The sequence below is a fragment of the Paramisgurnus dabryanus genome, chromosome 5, assembly GCF_030506205.2.
Source record: "Paramisgurnus dabryanus chromosome 5, PD_genome_1.1, whole genome shotgun sequence".
NCBI classification, from domain to species: Eukaryota; Metazoa; Chordata; class Actinopteri; order Cypriniformes; family Cobitidae; genus Paramisgurnus; species Paramisgurnus dabryanus.
In genome coordinates this window covers 24,378,652-24,396,937 of record NC_133341.1, presented here as the reverse complement: position 1 = coordinate 24,396,937, position 18,286 = coordinate 24,378,652, and the positions used below count along the sequence as shown (strand labels likewise).

The 18,286-nt window shown below is 36.6% G+C and overlaps 1 protein-coding gene across 1 annotated transcript; it reads right to left on the bottom strand.

Annotated features, from left to right (window-relative positions):
* Window positions 1–22: 22 nt before the first annotated feature.
* On the bottom strand, window positions 23–17,558 carry rnf128a (ring finger protein 128a). Its single transcript, XM_065250491.2, has 7 exons — window positions 16,979–17,558; window positions 16,006–16,250; window positions 7,350–7,421; window positions 6,066–6,148; window positions 5,871–5,967; window positions 1,029–1,200; window positions 23–737 (listed from the first exon to the last, which is right to left on the bottom strand). Exons 1-7 carry the CDS (start codon window positions 17,385–17,387, stop codon window positions 646–648), a joined length of 1,170 nt encoding a protein of 389 aa, XP_065106563.1. The 5' UTR covers window positions 17,388–17,558; the 3' UTR covers window positions 23–645.
* Between the last annotated feature and the right edge of the window lie 728 nt (window positions 17,559–18,286).

Below are 18,286 nucleotides of genomic sequence, written 5' to 3'. Positions count from 1 at the left end.
ACAAATTAGACAGACACAAGCATTTTCATAAAATATTTTATTTACAATGTTAATTTTAATGTATTACTTTTCATTTTGTAAAAGAGTAAAGAATATATTTTCATCCCTTATTTAAATATTCAAATCTCATTTAAGACATCCTAAAAGTAGCCCCATTACATTTGCACACATACATAAGTGTGTGTAAGGCACAATATACTCTGCAATTTAAAAATTCCATCAAAACTGGAACCATATACGTGAATAAACTATGAAAACAAAGGCAAGAGGGAAGTACAGTGTGTTATGTCTATTGATGTACAGCAGGTGGAGCACTCGCTCTCTCTCTCTCTCTTGCTGTGTTTCCACAGCTGCTTTGAACACATCATCTAGCCTGACAAAACCACAGTGGGAATTATACCCTGAATAAGTATAGTAATACCCGGAATTAATCACAGATAATTAAATCATGACCTCTGATTGACCCAGAAATTACTGAGATTACCCACAGTGTCAAATAGTCACAGAAAGAGAGAGAGAGAGAATATTATAGGCACTTAGTCAGAAACTAATCAGAAAAGGGCTCAGCAGTGCTTCAATATGACTATAAGTCCTCAAACTCATTCCTCTTTATCAGTGTAGTGTATTAGTGGTTGTCTGTGCTGCTCAGGTCCTGACTTCATCATGGTGGTGAACATCGCTCTCGAAGGCAAGATTATCATATAGAGGAGACACATCTAGCTGTTCCACTCGCTGAGCTGCAAACCAATCACAACATACCACTTAAACACCATTCATCACAAAACAGCATTGTAATTACTCCATGTTATGTGCCTCAATTTTATTATGCATTATTATATTTTTGTATAAACAGACTTTTTACAATTGGTTCCTACACTTTCTCCCAATTCAGTCCAACATAAATATCAAATGAAAACTATCTATAAAACCAGTAAACAGTGTTATGCTATGACATCATAATCTGCACCCTGTATGTGAAAGTTAAGGGAAAATTTTGGAAGAAATGTGAGTGTGTGCATTTTACATACCGTTTTGCGTTTCTTCAGTAGTAGCGGATGGCTCGTTTCCGTGCATGGATGCATATCCAGAGGATGGAGTCTCGCTTTGTGTGTGTGATGCGGTCTCACTTTGCAGGTCCTCGGAGATGGAAAAAGATCTGAAATCAGGCACTGAAATATGTGCTTGCTCCTCCTCATCCATCTATAAGAAATAGCAAGGTTTAAAAAAAATAAGATTTGAGAATGAAACTTTTGTCATCATAAAGTCAGTCTCCTACACGCATTTATAAAAACAAGTTAGAAACGGGATCGTGCTTCAGCCATAGATAACTCATTCGATTTCTAGATGCAAGTTGTTAATGGCACATCTATATATACATATGTGTGGCTGTCGCTTAAAACACTTGTGTATGGCTTTTGTGGAAAGTTTTGAGCACCAAAAGTATGGTGTCTCTTTATGTCTCTTCATAAAATAAAATATTTAACCATTGTAGTCCCATCCCAGGTGAAAAAGAAGTACACATCAATAGCACTTAAAGTGCTCTATTTTTGCACACTAATTTTGTACTCAATATACTAAAATTCTTCTTCAGTACTTAAGATAATCTTAAGAACATCTAAGTGTATTTAAATGTGTTATTTTGAGACACCATGAATATGAACTAACATGCACTAATAATGTATTAAAGGGAAATTCCACTTTTTTTGAAAATATGCTCATTTTCTAGCTCCCCTAGAGTTAAACATTTGATTCTTACCGTTTTGGAATCCATTCAGCTGATCTCCAGGTCTGGCGCTAGCACTTTTAGCATAGCTTAGCACAATCCATTGAATCTGATTAGACCATTAGCATCAACCGACGGAAAATTTAATAGTTGCGATTTTCTAGTGTTTCTTGTACCAAGGGGACTATTTTCGAGCAGTGCGCAATATCACTACCCCTGCCTTGAAAAACAACTTTTAATTTACATTTCACATTGTAACTACAGAAGAGTCAAGTTTTAAATAGGAAAAATATTGAAACCCTTTGGTTATTTGTTAGCGCAGTGCTAATGGTCTAATCAGATTCAATGTATTGTGCTAAGCTATGCTAAAAGTGCAAGCGCCAGACCCGGAGATCAGCTGAATGGATTCCAAAACGGTAAACATCAAATATTTAACTGGAAAGGGGAGCTGGAAAATTAGCATATTAAAAAAAGTGAAATGTCCCTTTAAGGAACCACTAGACTTGTAGTAAACTTAAACCCATTTTAAGTCACTTCTGTATTGACTTCATCAGAAAGAGATCAGAAGGTTCCCCCTTTGGTGGTATCTAAATAAAAACATTTTTAAGCAGCAATTGTATGTTAAAAGCACATTCATGGTGTCTTAAAATAGCACATATACGACACTTAGACAATCTTAAAATTATCTCAAGAAGTACTACATAAGATTTTTTTGTATATTAAGTACAAAATTAGTGCACTTATGGAAGAGTACTTGTTTCTCACCTGGGATGGACTATTTTTACAATGTCTTTACTACCTCTTTGGACCATGAAAGAGTTGTCTAGAAAACTCTTGGATTATGTTAGTAATATCTTAATCTGTGTTCCATCGATGAACAAAAAGTCTCACAGGTATGCAACGACATGAGTAAATAATTAATGAGGAGGGCATTAAAAAACAGGCTGCCAAAATCATACAGCAGCAGGATGAAGAGAACTGAACTTTGCTGTTTCCTATAATGACGAAGCACAATGACAAAGGAGAAGTTCAAGGTCAGTGTACATAACAATTACAAAAACAAGTGACAAAAGGTTCCACCCAGTTATTGTCATTCAACACAAGGTGCATGGAAAGTAAACATCTGGAACAATCAAATGGTTTCTATGTCAATTTCGGGTCATGATGGCCCAGAAAGAATCTTTGGAACGTCGAGAACCAAAGCGAGCTCTAAAGGTGCAAGAAACATAGTCTGAGATGCTCTGGTGTTCAAAACAGGCCTAGATCGCTTTGTATCTGCTTGTTAAAGTTCAATTCATTTACAAACGAGCTGGGCAACATTAAGGAAATGTATACCTACAGAACATTAAAAGCCTGAGACAGGAAACTTGAAATATGATAATCCAATACAAGTCACAATAGGATGTTTAGGGCAGTTTCTCGGACAGGGTTTACAGTAATCCAGGGGCCTCATTTATAAAATGCTGCGTAGAAACCATCCTACATTTGATCTTACGATCATTTATCAAAAATGCGTACGTGTGATTTATAAACCAAACTTGCACACAGAAAATGCACGTACCCCTTTCTTTCAGATGTGAAATTTATAAATCGCAAATGATCTTAAACTTGTGTGCAGATGAGCAGTTTCAGATCTCCGCCTAAACACTGGCTAATTTACGTCATAGACATATAAAAGAGTGCTTGTCAATGTTTAAACTAATTTTAAACAGCAAGAATGGCTTTTATTTCCAAAAACCTACAGCAATCAGACAAGCAAAAGTGCCCACATCTGCTCAGACCCTGACGTGGCGTTAAGCACTTTTTTATAAATATGGACTTTGCCATGGATTTTTGCGTACGCACACTTTATGATCAGATCTGTGCGTACGCACGCTTTATAAATGAGGCCCCAGAACTACGCCTTAGTTATATAAGGACATTTAAAATTAAATTAAATCAAAATTACCCTATTATTTACTCGTCCTTAAGCAATTTGAAATACATATGTCAATCATCTTTCAGACAAGCATATTTGGATTTTTGTAAATGTCCTTGATTTTTCAAGCTTTAAAACAACTTTTGACGTCAAGATGTTGTCATTACTGAAAGCTAGTTATTACAGTTTAAAATATGGATATTATACTTCACAAAATGGCATCAATTAGCCTTTATTAACCCCTCGGAGCTGTGTTGATTACATAATGTAAAGGATGGATGAACTTCAAAGTCAGTTGTTGTTCCCTGATCCCTTTTATCTACCGTTAAAAGCTTGGAAAATCAAGGAAATTTTGCTAAAATAACTTCAAATGTATAAGTCTGAAAGATGATGGAATATGTATCTCATTGTTTGGTGGTAAGTAAATCATGGGGTAATTTTGGCTGGAGTTTCGCTTTATGTAGTTTTAAAAAGCAAACCTTACAAAAAACATTACTGGTGTGCATCTTGAAACAAAACAACAGCACTGATATATGTAAACATGTGTCAAAGAGGATAAACACTGTCCGGGAAACCCCCTATACCGCCTCTATGTGTGTAGTGTAGAATTATTTAAATTAAAATAGCTATTCAAAACTATACGCTAGGCTGACCTGCTAGATCAGACAAAACAGAAGAGTCCCGGGAGGTGATTTAATGAATTGTGATTTTGCTTTTATCATTGCTATAGCACTTTCTACCATGATGCCACATGGAAAATTCCTTACAGCTCATTTGAATTTTATTTTCGGAGTTCACCTTAGTCACCGCAGTAGTTTGCATGCCATCCTTAACAGACATTTTCAAGCTGGTGAAAAAACACACCCAAATGAAGGCCTAGCTGAAGCAAAGGCATTTATATTATATTAAAGGGAAAATATGATTGGCATAAAATGGGCAAAGTTAAAGTCGCAATGAAATTGAAATGAAAAACTATATATGTATTTTTAATAGTGTGGTATTATTAACAAATGACTTATCTGTGAGCTTCATTATTTTTTAAAAATTCGTGTGTGCTCATAATCTTTAATCAAAAATGCAAATCTCCTCCCCTCCTCAAAACGATCTCTCTTCACTTCCGGTCAAAAGTATGGCAGGTGGGCGGGGTCCGGGAGAAGATCGCAGTGATTAGCAATTAGCAACACGACCCAACTTCAAACGATCCAATCAGATCTCGATGGACAAATTAAAATCCAGCCCTGCCTTATTTAATCTCAAAAGCCGTTTCATTCGGATATACGTCACCACGGGGAAAATAAGGCAATCGCTACTTCCGTTTCATGGCGACTTTAACATCAATTCCTGTCGGGCAAATCGGGGCACATTTTGGTGACGCACTTTGATAAAATTCTTCCATCAAGTGAGCTTGAGATGGCAATAAAATGTTTTTACACAAGTGAGCATGACTCAAGTAAACTTTGTACTAAGGTGTGTCTTTGTTGACGATAAGTAATTTAGTTCAAGGAGATCCAATCTGTTTTCATGTCCAAGTGTGTCCTTCTGACACAATAAACAACGTTATGGAAAAAAAAATACAGGGGTTTATTGGCATACAAGTATGTCTGAGCATAAGCAATATGGCAACGATTTGAGACATTCCTATATTAGTGCGCATTTATACTTTATACAGCAGTGCTATACTGAAACGAGATATAGACTGATATGAGGAACTGATTCAGGAGTGAAAACTGGGTAAAAAACAGGGATCTTCACTGCTAGACTCTACAGTTGATCTTGAAGATCAGCGACCAAAAATGTGTCACATAAACAGCTGACAACCAACCATCAGCAGACTCCACATGACTCTGAAATGAATTGCTCCAGGCACATGACGCATCTCTCTACATATGGCTGACATTAGAAGTTTATTAAATCTCTTCCTCTTTGACAACCATCAAAGAAATCTGATTTATCATCACTTTATCTCTCTCAGATTTAATCATTGGCTGTAATAAAATAAAAACCAGCTTCCTTTCAAACAAAAACACTTTCTGTAAAGTCACTGGCTGACTTGCAGGTATCAGCTGCCATAAATTTCTGACACACCTCGAAGGCAAGTTAGGGGAGGAAGATATTTGTTAGCGCATGTTTGGAGGGGAGCGTATGAGCGTGTGTTAACCACACATAAAGCTTTGAGGATAACACTCCACAAACCATGTCGTTTTAAATTTGACAGGTGGTTGAACTCACCTCGACTCCGAGGGCTTTAAGGATATCACATTTGCACATCGGGCAGGTTCTGTGCTCCAGCAGCCATGGCTCTATGCAGGACTTATGGAAGAAATGACTGCAAAACAGACATTAACATAAGTGTACGCCCACAATACGACTGGAAAGACAGGAACGTTCGCATTTATATTAAAAACAAGACCAATATGAACATACTTGCATGTGAGAACTGACAGGACGTCTCCTGGTTTATACAACTCGATACACACTGCGCAGGTGTCCGCATCAGGGCCAGTCTCCTGCAAGACACACACAAATTATCAAGCTGATTACGAGTGTTAAGTGCTCAGTAACTTATCTTATTGATATTAAGCATTCGTAAAAAAATCTTAATGTAAAAATATTACTCAAATACATTTTAAAATGTAATCTTTAACCTCCTAAGACCCGGATGTCCACATAGGTGGAAATCAATTTTTGTTGTTTGCACTATAATATTTAATTCTGTGTAACTGGAACCTGTTGTACAGAAACGTGGGCAATTACACTGCTTCACTGCTTTTTCTTGGGATGCTCAAGACATTTCTGGAAGGCAGGATGTGTAGGCACTAGCCAATAATGACGCACACTTGCGCAAGCAAGCGCAACGATCATACCAAAAGCAGCTAAAATGAAAAAAGGCTGATCCTTCCACAAAAACTTTAGCCAATCATCGGTCATTACAAAAGCAGGGTGAATCTGGATTTGGTTTTAACCTGTTGTTAAGCCCTAAAGGAAAGGATGTGTCTGAAAAGCACTGCAGAGTTGCAATGTGTTCGGTTAGAAAGGTTTGCGTCATTAACTCAGTATTAGTTTGCAATGTACATACGGCTTATGTACACAATACGTCCTCCTCCTCCTACTACTACTACTACTATTACTAGGAAATAACCCTTAAGGTCTGCAGAATTAACTTTGTGCTTTGAATAATTTTCTGTCTAACACGCAAGCCTTGCTGATAACAAAGGCGGATACAAACCAAGTAGCAAATTCATTGTGGGAGACTTATAAATTTGTACATGTGTGGTTGTAAATGGAAATTTTGTGAGGAAAGTGTACAAACATACTAAATATTTGGTTACGTTGTGCGCTTCTAACAGTGTTCTGCACAAAAGAAGAGCCGAATTTGATGTTGTTTTATACAGTACTAAAAATCTTTCATAGTGCACCTTTGATAAAATTTCATATGCTTTTATTTTTAACCTTTGACCTTTAGTTGTTCTGTACATAATATGTTTAATTTAAATAAAGGTCATTTCCTTATTTATATTTGTCATTAACATTGCGTGATTAATAGTGTCCAACGGTTGTCTTTACAGCCCAGAAAAATGAAAACGAAAGCATTGCCAAGAAAATGCACGCAGATGTGTGAATTTTCTTCTGAAATGTTCACGCACACACACGTTATACGTCTGCATTTACATATCCATGGACACATGGGAAATGCACAGATAGATGTACCTGGTCCCCTGGTCGCAACGTGCGAACCTGCAGCTGACCAATTGCCTTTTTTGCTTCAGATTTCAGCTTTTTCTGTAAAAGAAGAACAGAAAAACAGAGCTTGAGGTATGCATGTCTGTGTCCTGTTCTAGTCTCACTGGTTTTTCAGGAAGTGTATGAATATTGCAGAAGTGTAATGTGAGTACTAACGCTGAGCACACACACAAAGTGCACACAAATGTGTTTGCTCTTCTCCACAAACACTTGCAACAAAGCACATTTAAGTAACTGAACATTAAACACATGCAGTATAAAAGGGAAACAAAGTTTAAATGTACTGCCATGGCTTTATGTAGTCAGTCAATTCACAAACACTCTATAATTGACATGAGGTCTAATATTACAAGTATATTAAATTGTAATATTGTTATACTGTAATATTACAGTGTTACAATATAACCTTATCACTGATGTCAGCTTGTCTTTGAATCGCTGGTCAATCCACACTTTCACATTTCAGACAAAAAAGGATCTTGTTTCCTGATGTGGTTTTTTAAATTAATCACTTTAAAACCCCATGCAACTGGTATGAGTCTTTCCGCTTGTGCAAGGAAAAACACAAACAAATCTCTCCATAACAAAACACACCACAAAATGAGATCTAACATGTGATCACAACAGGACTTTAATAAATCAAAACTACAAAAATACTATGTCCAAAAAAGAAACATGTGCATATTATTAAACTACAGAAAACAGCTTTTATAGCAGTTTACAGAATTTACAGCGCTCATGCTTTTAGTCCAAATATTTCGTCTATATTTACAGAATATCTTAAAGGTATAGCGGAAGATTTTCCAGAATTTTTTAAAAGAACTGCCCCTCCACTTTAATAAAAAAAAATGCACATGCGCAACACTCTACCTCCTCACGAGAGGGAACGCATATTAAAGATGCAATTTGTATTATCCGCGCCGCTAGATGGCGCCAGATCAAATCAATAACAATTTTCGTAGATTAATGATGCTCTGAAGCAGCGTGGACTGATGGGATTTGTCGTCTTTAACTCAAACGCTGATGGCCATCAATCAGACGGGAACGAGAAATCATGTTACACATGAGGTAAAGTAATCAAGTTTTATAAATGTTGTGTTTGATGACATCGTTTTTTTTTTCATTATATAAGGTTTAATGTAATGTTCAAAACGCAATTGCTAGTCATAGATGTTACAGTATTAGTCCAATACAATGGTTTGTTAACACAGCACAGAATTAAGTGTTCAGATAAACTAACTTACCATAAAAAAGCGAGTGGCCCGACAGACGCTATTACTTCCGCATTTGTCCACGGACACTGTTGCCATGTGGTTTTTACGTCAGTAAAGGCGGTAACAAAGGGTAACGTAGATATTAACATCACTTAACGTGCATCATTTTCATGCAATAGTTTTTTTTGTAAAAAGCCTTTCCATCTATTATTTTGTTAAGGGGGGGGGGGGTCTAAAGCCATTTCAAGCATTCTGATTTATTAACACTGTTAAAGAGTTGGATTCCTCAAGCTAAACATAGGCAAAGTGTCAAAAAAGCATAACATGAGTATTTGGATGCATAATGGCGTATTTCTGCACCAAATGCACTTAAGTTTTTTTTTTTTTAGAAAATGAGAGAATACATAACAAACTGCATCAAATGTCTGTGTTTTGTTGGCAATCATTGCGTAAGGGTATATATTGTGAACGACATGAACATGCAAGTTATCCAGAGATGGTGGGATAATGTTTTGTGTGTATTGCCTGCTCCGTTCGCGATACGCCTCCAAGGGCTCTTTATTTTCTGGGAAAGTAGCACAGAACAGCTGATCTGTTTTTTACAAATCTGATTAAACGAAAGACTCTTCTGAGATATGAAGTATGCAATACAACTCTGACAAAAACATAGGAATGAATGGAAAGGGTTTTATGTAACAAACATAGATGTGTCTGCAGGGTCCCCAGTAACCCAAAGATGCTTGTATGTGTTCATTAAAGGAACAGTGTGTAGGATTGTGGTCAAAGCTGGTACTGCAATCACCAAACTTGTGGCTAAAACTGGTACTGCATCTCACAACTGGTGGCCAATACACAACATGACAACATAAACAAGGGTTGGTACTTCCCTAAAATCTCACAACTGAAATGTTGAATCAAGATACAGTAATCTGTTCTGCATACAAAACCATTGAATGTAGCACCAATTAATTATTTCTTAAATAACTATTAAAAAGTAGGAGTCGTTGATTATCTGGGCCGATATCAAGCATTTTTATTGTCATCGGTCGTTTTCAAAACTTGCTGATAAAAGAATTTAATTTTGAAATGCGCTATTTGGCTCTGATGCAGCCACCTGTATCAAAACTCACCACTTTGTGACCTAGTGCAATGTCCGCCCAACGCTCGTCTGATATGTTGGGAGTCCAGTTAAGTCCAGTCCCTATTAAAAAGTGATTTAGTATTTTTTTTAAAGTAACAGCACTAGGAAGGGACATCAGACGTATCAGTTCTATGTTACAAAGTGACAATAACAGTCAGGTATATTCAAACAAGTACCCTGATGCCGTCTATAACATCGGAAAAAGCTTAACAGTCAAGATGGCAGGTAAGCTGCTTGTTGACATCTCATATGCATCTCCTGAAACTGCTTGTGTTTAGATTTCTATCTTGTGACAGAAAGGCAATATTATACACATAGCTATATTATCAGTGGAACTTAATGAACTCTATTGGTTTAATTACCTTAGCATGAGTCATTTTTATCTACATACACCATGGGTATTCTTACATGTAAGTTGCCATTTTACGTCTCTACAGTAGCCCTGAATCGACAAACTGCTTGTTTCGTCACATCTGTCCTGTGGCGGCTAATGTAGCTTCACTATGCGTTTCGAAAGGGAGGGGTGAGCTGTGGACTTGCTATTTACAGCCGCACCGCTAGATTAGGGTAGTCCCTTACAATGGGGCACTTTTTTTTTTTTAATGTTCAACTCTCACCCCTTAAATGTATTAGGATATCAATAAAACACAGTGTGCAAAAAATTTAATTGTTCTTATAATTATCTAGAGGTTCCTCAAAGCCTTTGAATATTTCCAAAATCACGTATTTTTGCAAAAACTTTACCATTTTTTAAATTTATTTATTCAAACATATTGGTGGGGTGAGAGCATAAACTTTTAAAAGTTGAAAAATAAGGACCACCCTACGCTAGATGCTGCTAAAAATGTACACTGTGAACCTTTAATTTAACTTAACAAATAAAAAACACTATGTTTTTTATTTCTTTTTCATAAATAACAACTTAAAAACTTGTTTAATTCATGCTAAATACCTTAAAATACCTACACAAGTTTTATAAATTTAGGGTGTCTGTTTTAGGGATGCACCGATTGCATTTCAGTACTTGCCGATACCGATACCGAGTACTTAATAAAAAAACATGATTTAAATTTACAGGTAACAGCTTTAGTCATATAATTTTACAAAAAAACAAAAGGACTAGTTTTCCAGTTTGTTGTAAACTCTGCCTCTTTGGACAACACAAAAGGCATTAACCCCTTACACGCACCTCAAACATAGACATTTCTCAGACCGTGGTATCGATTCCAGGTATCGGGGGAATTTTAACAAGTACTTTAGAAAATGTGGTATTGAGGCCGATACCAGTATCGGTATCGGTGCATCCCTAGTCTGTTTAATAGCATTAGTCTGTGCTGCATTCTCAAAACTATTGAAAATCACGAAATTTCACTGGTACTAATATTTATTTGTTATTATCGTACATATTATTCCACAATATTAACCCATACGTGTACAATAAATAAGACCCATACGTAGGGTTGGGTGATATATCAGATGCAATTGTCATGCGCATCTCATCAGTAAAGCCGGTTCTGTAATTAGTAGTAAATCGTCATCACATGCTTTCAAATAGAGCGGGATTTATAATACAGAACCAGCTTTACTGACGAGATGCGCATGACAATCCCATTTGACACCCATTCACCCATGTGAATCGCCTTTGAAATTTGCCTATGAGAAAGACCGAAGATTTAAATAACCATTACAATAAAGCCCAACAATGCTGACAAAACTCCAGACTTTGTTAGTCCAATTCACACTGACCAACACAATTGCTTTACACAATCTGACCGGCATTATCAACCTGTTTTACAGGCATAGATTTTTCTACTGGCCCTTAGCTAGCACCAAAATTAAGTTAAAAACTCTTTACCGCCCACCACCTTTCTACCTATGGGTTTTTGTAGCTCTTTTCTTTCAACTAACTGATGAATAAAAATGTATGCTGTATAAAATCACTTCATGACCTGAGACTACTTTCTTAAAATGACAAAACAAAACATAACACTTTCCATGACTTGAGACCAGTGTTGGGAACGTTACTTAAAAAAAGTAATTAGTTATAGTTACTCACTACTTGTTCCAAAAAGTAACTGAGTTAGTAACTGAATTACTCTATAATAAAAGTAACTCGTTACCAGGGAAAGTAACTATTTGCGTTACGGTTAAAAAAAAGTTGCTATATGTCAAAGAATTTGTATTTTTTTAGCAGTTTTCACATGTCAGTTGAAATGAGTAGAACAGACAGGTGTTCATACATAACTTTCCATATTTATTGCACGTCAACAGACAGCAAGAGTTTTATCCTACACTTCAAGTATTATCTTTGTAAGAAAAGTAAACAGTTACACCATATAAAGTGCATTTAACTTCAGCAAACTAAATTAAATAAAACTCTCTCAACCTGAGACAACTGGTCAAGTAAACAACCTGTACTTCCAAGTGTTTTGTTCACAAAAAGTTAACTTTTAAACAACAAAAAGTGTGTTTGCTCTGTAGTCGTATTCTTAATTAAATAAATCAAACTCCCAATGTCAGACAACTGGTCTGGTAGACATACTGTACTTCAGGTATTTTCTTCAAAAGTAAACAGTTAAATAATATAAAGTGTGTTTGCAATAACTGTAGCAAATTAAATAAATCAAACTGAGATAAATAGTCTGGAAGACATAGGCTGCTGTATTTCGTTTTCTTCATTAAAAAAGTAAACAGTTTAACAATATGATTCATTAAATTAGAGTTGCTTACAACGGATGTCGACAAAGTCTTCGCTCCCGGACATAATGTACACATTACATGCACGTTCTTGCTTTGACCATAATGAATTTGAAGTAGTGCTTATATCTCCACCTTGAAAATGCCAACTTTTCATCGGATTGCTCCTCCTGACTCGCCATCTCTTCTACTGCCGCGAATCTCTGTTTAGCTGTTGCGTGTGTGTGGGTAAATTCCAAATGCCGTTTGTGCGCCCTTGAAGGGCACTTCGCGAAGGGGATGTAAAATCCAAATAAACAGAAAAAGACGCTGTATTTTATCACCAAGTGTATTTTAATTAGCCACACTATCAGACAACATTGCGCAACTTTATCTAGAGTTTATACATCAAGAGATTTGATCTTCGAAGGGAATAGGGCATAGTGATCATCACTTTCGATTGGAATTCGCCCTGTGTGTGTGTCGCCGCAGGCGCGTGCGCTGGCATGTGTATAACAACACTGGCTCTGATTGGCTACCATGAAACACATTACTCTGCCTTAGCCAATCATAATCGCTTATCTCGTTATTAACCTACCTCCTCACTAGCTGTGAGCCAGGGTTGCGTTTGGATCACACAGGTTAAGTCAGTGCATAGTAACGCACCGCATTTAACGTCCGGTAACGTTAACGGCGTTGTAACGGTGGGAAAAGTAATTAATTAGATTAGCCCGTTACTGAAAAATGAACGTCGTTACGTAACGCCGTTCTTTTAAACGGCGTTATTCAAACACTGCTTGAGACTACTTTCTTAAAATGACAAAACAAAACATTTCAGAGTAGCAAAATGTGACAAGCCTGAAGCAATTCATCACACAACAACTCACCTGAAACTAGTCAATAGATATGATAGAAATGATGTGATTCATATTATGCGTACCATCTACAATCCACAATTGACATGATCAACAGTGGCTTTTGTTTCGAGTGATTACCATCTATTATTCTACCCCTTTTATAGTACAAGTACTTTAAGCACACCTTTGTTATGTCTTTTGACTCTATTGTGCTGCTTACATATATTCTCCACAGAAAAATCTCTTGACAGCAATAAGAGCACAAGGAGGTTGTAATTTTAACTAAACTTTAACCAAAACCACACTTAATTACCCAAGCTTTGGTACATACTGTACAGTTAGGACATAAAGGTTGACAAAATGGTAAAAAGTACAGCACAGTTCAAAACAGAACTAGTCCAGCCAGTTAAAAGCAAGTTTGACAAGAACAGCGAAAACAAATATGCAGTGTGAAACTATGCATGTGATGTGCTAAATAAACTGTCAAACAGAAATGTCACAATCCTCATAGTGCCAACCATGTACTATAATTCACTTTTGAATCATACAGGTAGTCAAAAAACCAAATTAAACCCTGTAGTGTTTTCAGTAACACAACTTTAATTTGAACACTGACAGGTTTACGTACTCACAATAACCTTTTGTTAGTTCACATCCGTGAAAAACAAAAGACACACATAACAATAACTTGGGGGATTCACGCCTGCATTTACATGCAGTTGTAATTCCTAGAACTAAACAGCGTGTGCATTTTGTGCAATTCATAAACACGTCTCACCTGCTACATTCACAGAACTAAACATAAAATTATAATATTATAAAATATATAAAATATATGTACTTAAGATTAAGCACAACCACACTTCCCTTACAACAATTTACCATGGTAACCAATGTTTTATCTAAGATACTGAATATAACAAGATTCAGCATTATTATTACTATGGATAGGCCACATTGCAACACTCAATATGGCCGCTGGATCATATATATATATATATATATATATATATATATATATGATATTTTTAGAGCAGTTTTTGGGAATGTGACATTTTTTGGCCTTAGGATCACAAGTGTGAGTTTTGTATAAAATCTGACCTTGTTCAAAAATAACAATGCATCAAAATCAATGATGCTACTAATCTTTGACCCATCCCAGGGTATAATAATAATAGTAATAATAATAATAATAATAATAATAATAATAATAATAATAATAATCACATGGTAGCTCAAATGTGTTTTTTGGAAAATATTTTTCTGCTAAAAAACAAGGGTTAATGTAAACAAATGGGCATATAAGGGGGTAAAATTTCCACAAATGTAATTAATATTTGATTTGCATGTATCAGGCAGAAATAGTTCTAAAAGATTGAATCATTTAAAATGAAAAAAAAAAAACTGATGAATGATATTTTTAGAGCAATTTTTGGGAAGGTGACATTTTTTGGAACACTGACGCAAGTTTTTTTAAGGATCTTTAAGGGTTAAGAAACAAATTTTATGGTACGGTTGATGTCAGGTTTCATTGTTGGTCGGAAATATGTTGTTTAATTGTTGTATCATTTTAACAAACTTTCAGATATCAAATATCAGTTATATCACTACAGCTTAGGCCTGCACAATATTGAAAAAGTATGCGATGTACGATTCTTCTGTTGCGATAACAATATTTCTTGCTGTATATCATTTCCCTAGAGAAATGCTATTTAAAAAAATCCTTAAGATATGTAATTATCATAATGAAATAAACAGCTAATACATATTCTTTTGATGTAATTACATGTAATTCAGGCTAGAAAAAAACTAATTTCAGACGTACAGCTTATTAGACATAAGTTTGTTGCCTTAGTTTTCCTCGCTCGACTCTCCTCCTGCCATATTTATTTTCAGCTCTCTGCTCTCTTCACCTTTGCGACCACTGTCAAGCCAATAGTATGACCTACTTTGCGGGTATTTGGTAAGGCTCCTTCTAATTGATCTAATCTGGACAATCTCAACACACAGATTATAGACACATAAAATAAATTTATAGTAAATAAAGTTATCACAACCCTGCGATATGGCTATCACACACTGTTATAACAATAACGATAATTTTTTCGGTATGTCATGCAGCCCTACTACAGTTATGTCTAACCTGTAGCTCAGGTCACAAAGAATTGCGTTAGCCAAGCAAAAGTCACAAGTTTGAATCCCAGGGACCACACATTAATTGATAACACTTAAATTCATGCATTTGGCAGATGCTTTTATCTCAAGCGAATTACAGTTCATTACAAGGTATACACATTTTTATCAGTATTTTTGTTTCCTGGGATCGAACCCATGACCTTTTGAGTGTCTAAAGCAATGCTTTTCATGGAGTTATATACAGGAACACACAAACACATTTTAAAAGTGTCTGCCAAATGCATACAAATAAAAAAAACAAGTTCATATCAGTCAGTTCAGTGTCTACTCTAGACCAGAAGTAGGCAACGTTGGTTCTTTAGTGCCAATGTCCTGCAGACTTTAGCTCCAGCTCTAATCAAGGTCTAAAGAGTAACTGAGAACTACAGGTTGGCAAGGTTTTATCAGGGTTGGAGCTAAAATCGGCAGGACATCGGCACTTCAGGACCAACCTTGCCTACCCCTGGCCTAGACTATGGTTACCATAGAAACTTTTTTGTAAGTGTAAAAGCTTAAACTCCTTCAAAATAGCAGCCTTTCATACAGATCCTTAGTGGTACCTGACTGCGGTTCTGCTGCCTGAGGTTGTTCAGCCTCCGGGCCGAATAGAAGATGAAGTATCCGACTGTTGCCGCGGTGACGATAAAGAAGGAGATGGAGACGAAAAACACAGAGTAGTGACTCATCCAGGGACCATGCTGCTTCCCAACATCTATTGCTATGGTAACTGGGATGCCTTGCTGTAGCAGCATCGCCATCTCCATCCCACTGGCGTAGCCAATCATAACTGCTACGATGTTTGTGCCTGGAGGTACACACAAACAGAATTGACCGTCATAAATAGACACAGGGCGCATGCCCATACCACAACACACACCATTATTCTTAGCAACCTGGTGTTTAAGATAGGGAGAAAGCCGATCCATCAACATGCAGATTGTTTTGAATGATTTATAATGACTTTTGAATAACTTTTCCCCAAAACCAAAGGGGGAAAATATCCACGCAGCCTGGGTCGTGCGTTACACACTGGTCCCACAGTGATGTCAGAGGCTCTTATAAAAAAACTAATTTGGGTTTCTAAAACTAATTTTAGAAACATTCTATTTTAGATCGTAAACGGTCATAAATGCTTCCTGGCAATTTCTTCATCTCCACATTTAATTGCAACCACACCTAGGTGCTTTTTTATGACATGACGTTATAAAACACGCGGATTTATTACAGGCTATTGCAAAAGCTCGGTGTCATGATACTGAATGATTGCGCAGTGCATTTCTCCATATGAGTTTCACTGTACTTTAAAATCAGAAATTTGTCCTTTTCACCCAAAACAGGTGACTTGTGCGCACGCTTCCGCTTAGTGGCCCGTCCTGTTTAAACAACTTACACAACGCCCGGGTTAGAGTACAACATTTTCCTGAAGCCCATAAACGTCATATGTTCAACTTAATACAGCCATAAAAATGCACAACCTGTGTCCCAAAAGCATTGTGTCACATCTAGACTTCATCTGTTGGTTAAGGTACATACCTGGGTGGGACATCTGAATAACTCGATTATCCGTCCCATAATCGTTAAAAATAATAGCAGCGACAGCCCCGTTCTTGGCCGCCACGTTAATTTTGTCGCTGAACGTGCATCCGTATCCGCGCTGAATTAAGGCGATCCATCTCTTGGTGCCGTTCGGTCGGTGATAAACCGTGTCCCGGTCACAGCCGTAGATTGGGTCGGCTAAATATAAATTCCCCGAGACAGAAGCTTTGGGTGAATCTTGTCCATACAACCCGATTTCGTCCTGATACCACGTCGTTTGGTTTGTTTCAGGAACGACGTAGGAAACGTTCAGGTATGCGGTGCACAGGTAAGTGGCCTGCGACACCTGGAGAAAAGAGGCCACCAGGAGCAACGAATACAAATCCCGACCCGCAAAAGGCCCCATATTTGGCCAAAACGCTTCGGCAACTCTATGAGATACAGTTCAAAACACAACTTTATACAAATTGAGTCTTATAAAACGCTTAAAATGGTTCTGCAAAACACAATAACGTTAACTCCCTATGTAGCGCCTGCAGGTGTTTCAGTAGCGAAACTTGAGTGGAAAAGTCTACCTCACTGAAGTCACTGGGACTTAAACCACGCCCATCCCTCTCTTAAAGTCACACACACATTTATCTATATATAACAATTACACATACCAACTTATACTTATTTATATTATTACCTATAGTCATGGACTACAAATAGGCTACTTGCAAAGATGTAAAAAAGAAAACATATGAAGCTATGTGTATAAAAGCAAGGCAGTTTTGTGCTTTTACTTACACGCTTCATTAAATGTTTAGTCTCAATAAGGCTTCTGTAGTGTATAGAATAGTATATGTAGAAAGGGTATTAATTGGTTTCTTTCATTTTTACATCTGTGTTTCTTTTTAAGTAGTCAAAATGAAAGAAACCGTTCAGTTCAGCTTTAGATGAAGAAAAACTTATTCTAGAACAAGTTAGTCAACAATAATGAGATGTTACTTCGTTTTTTAACCAGTCATGTAAAAGCTTTTCTTTATTCTGTGTGTCTTTAATTTGTGTAGATTAGAGAGTGTTTACAGAATGATTTCACCTTTGGTAACTATGGAAAGGGGGTTCTTCTGACAAAAATGATCACATAATTTATGTAATTATTCAGCATTTATGTCAATAATAGTGTGCTTTTTCTAAGAAAGGGGACATCTGCTGGTCCAACTTGTAAGTGCAATAAATAAACTGAAGACAAAAACAGATGCAAAAGGGTCACATTCACTAATAATTGCTTAAGTTTTGTATTTATTCGCAGATTTAAACTTC

Bases quoted from the DNA above. Each gene is read 5' to 3' on its own strand.
- rnf128a (XM_065250491.2), bottom strand. From the start codon at position 17,387: ATGGGGCCTTTTGCGGGTCGGGATTTGTATTCGTTGCTCCTGGTGGCC. The intron at 16,251-16,978 runs GTATGTACCTTA...GTGTACCTCCAG, and splicing joins TATTCAGATGTCCCACCCAG to GCACAAACATCGTAGCAGTT. The intron at 6,149-7,349 runs GTACATCTATCT...TGTGTCTTGCAG, and splicing joins CGTTGCGACCAGGGGACCAG to GAGACTGGCCCTGATGCGGA.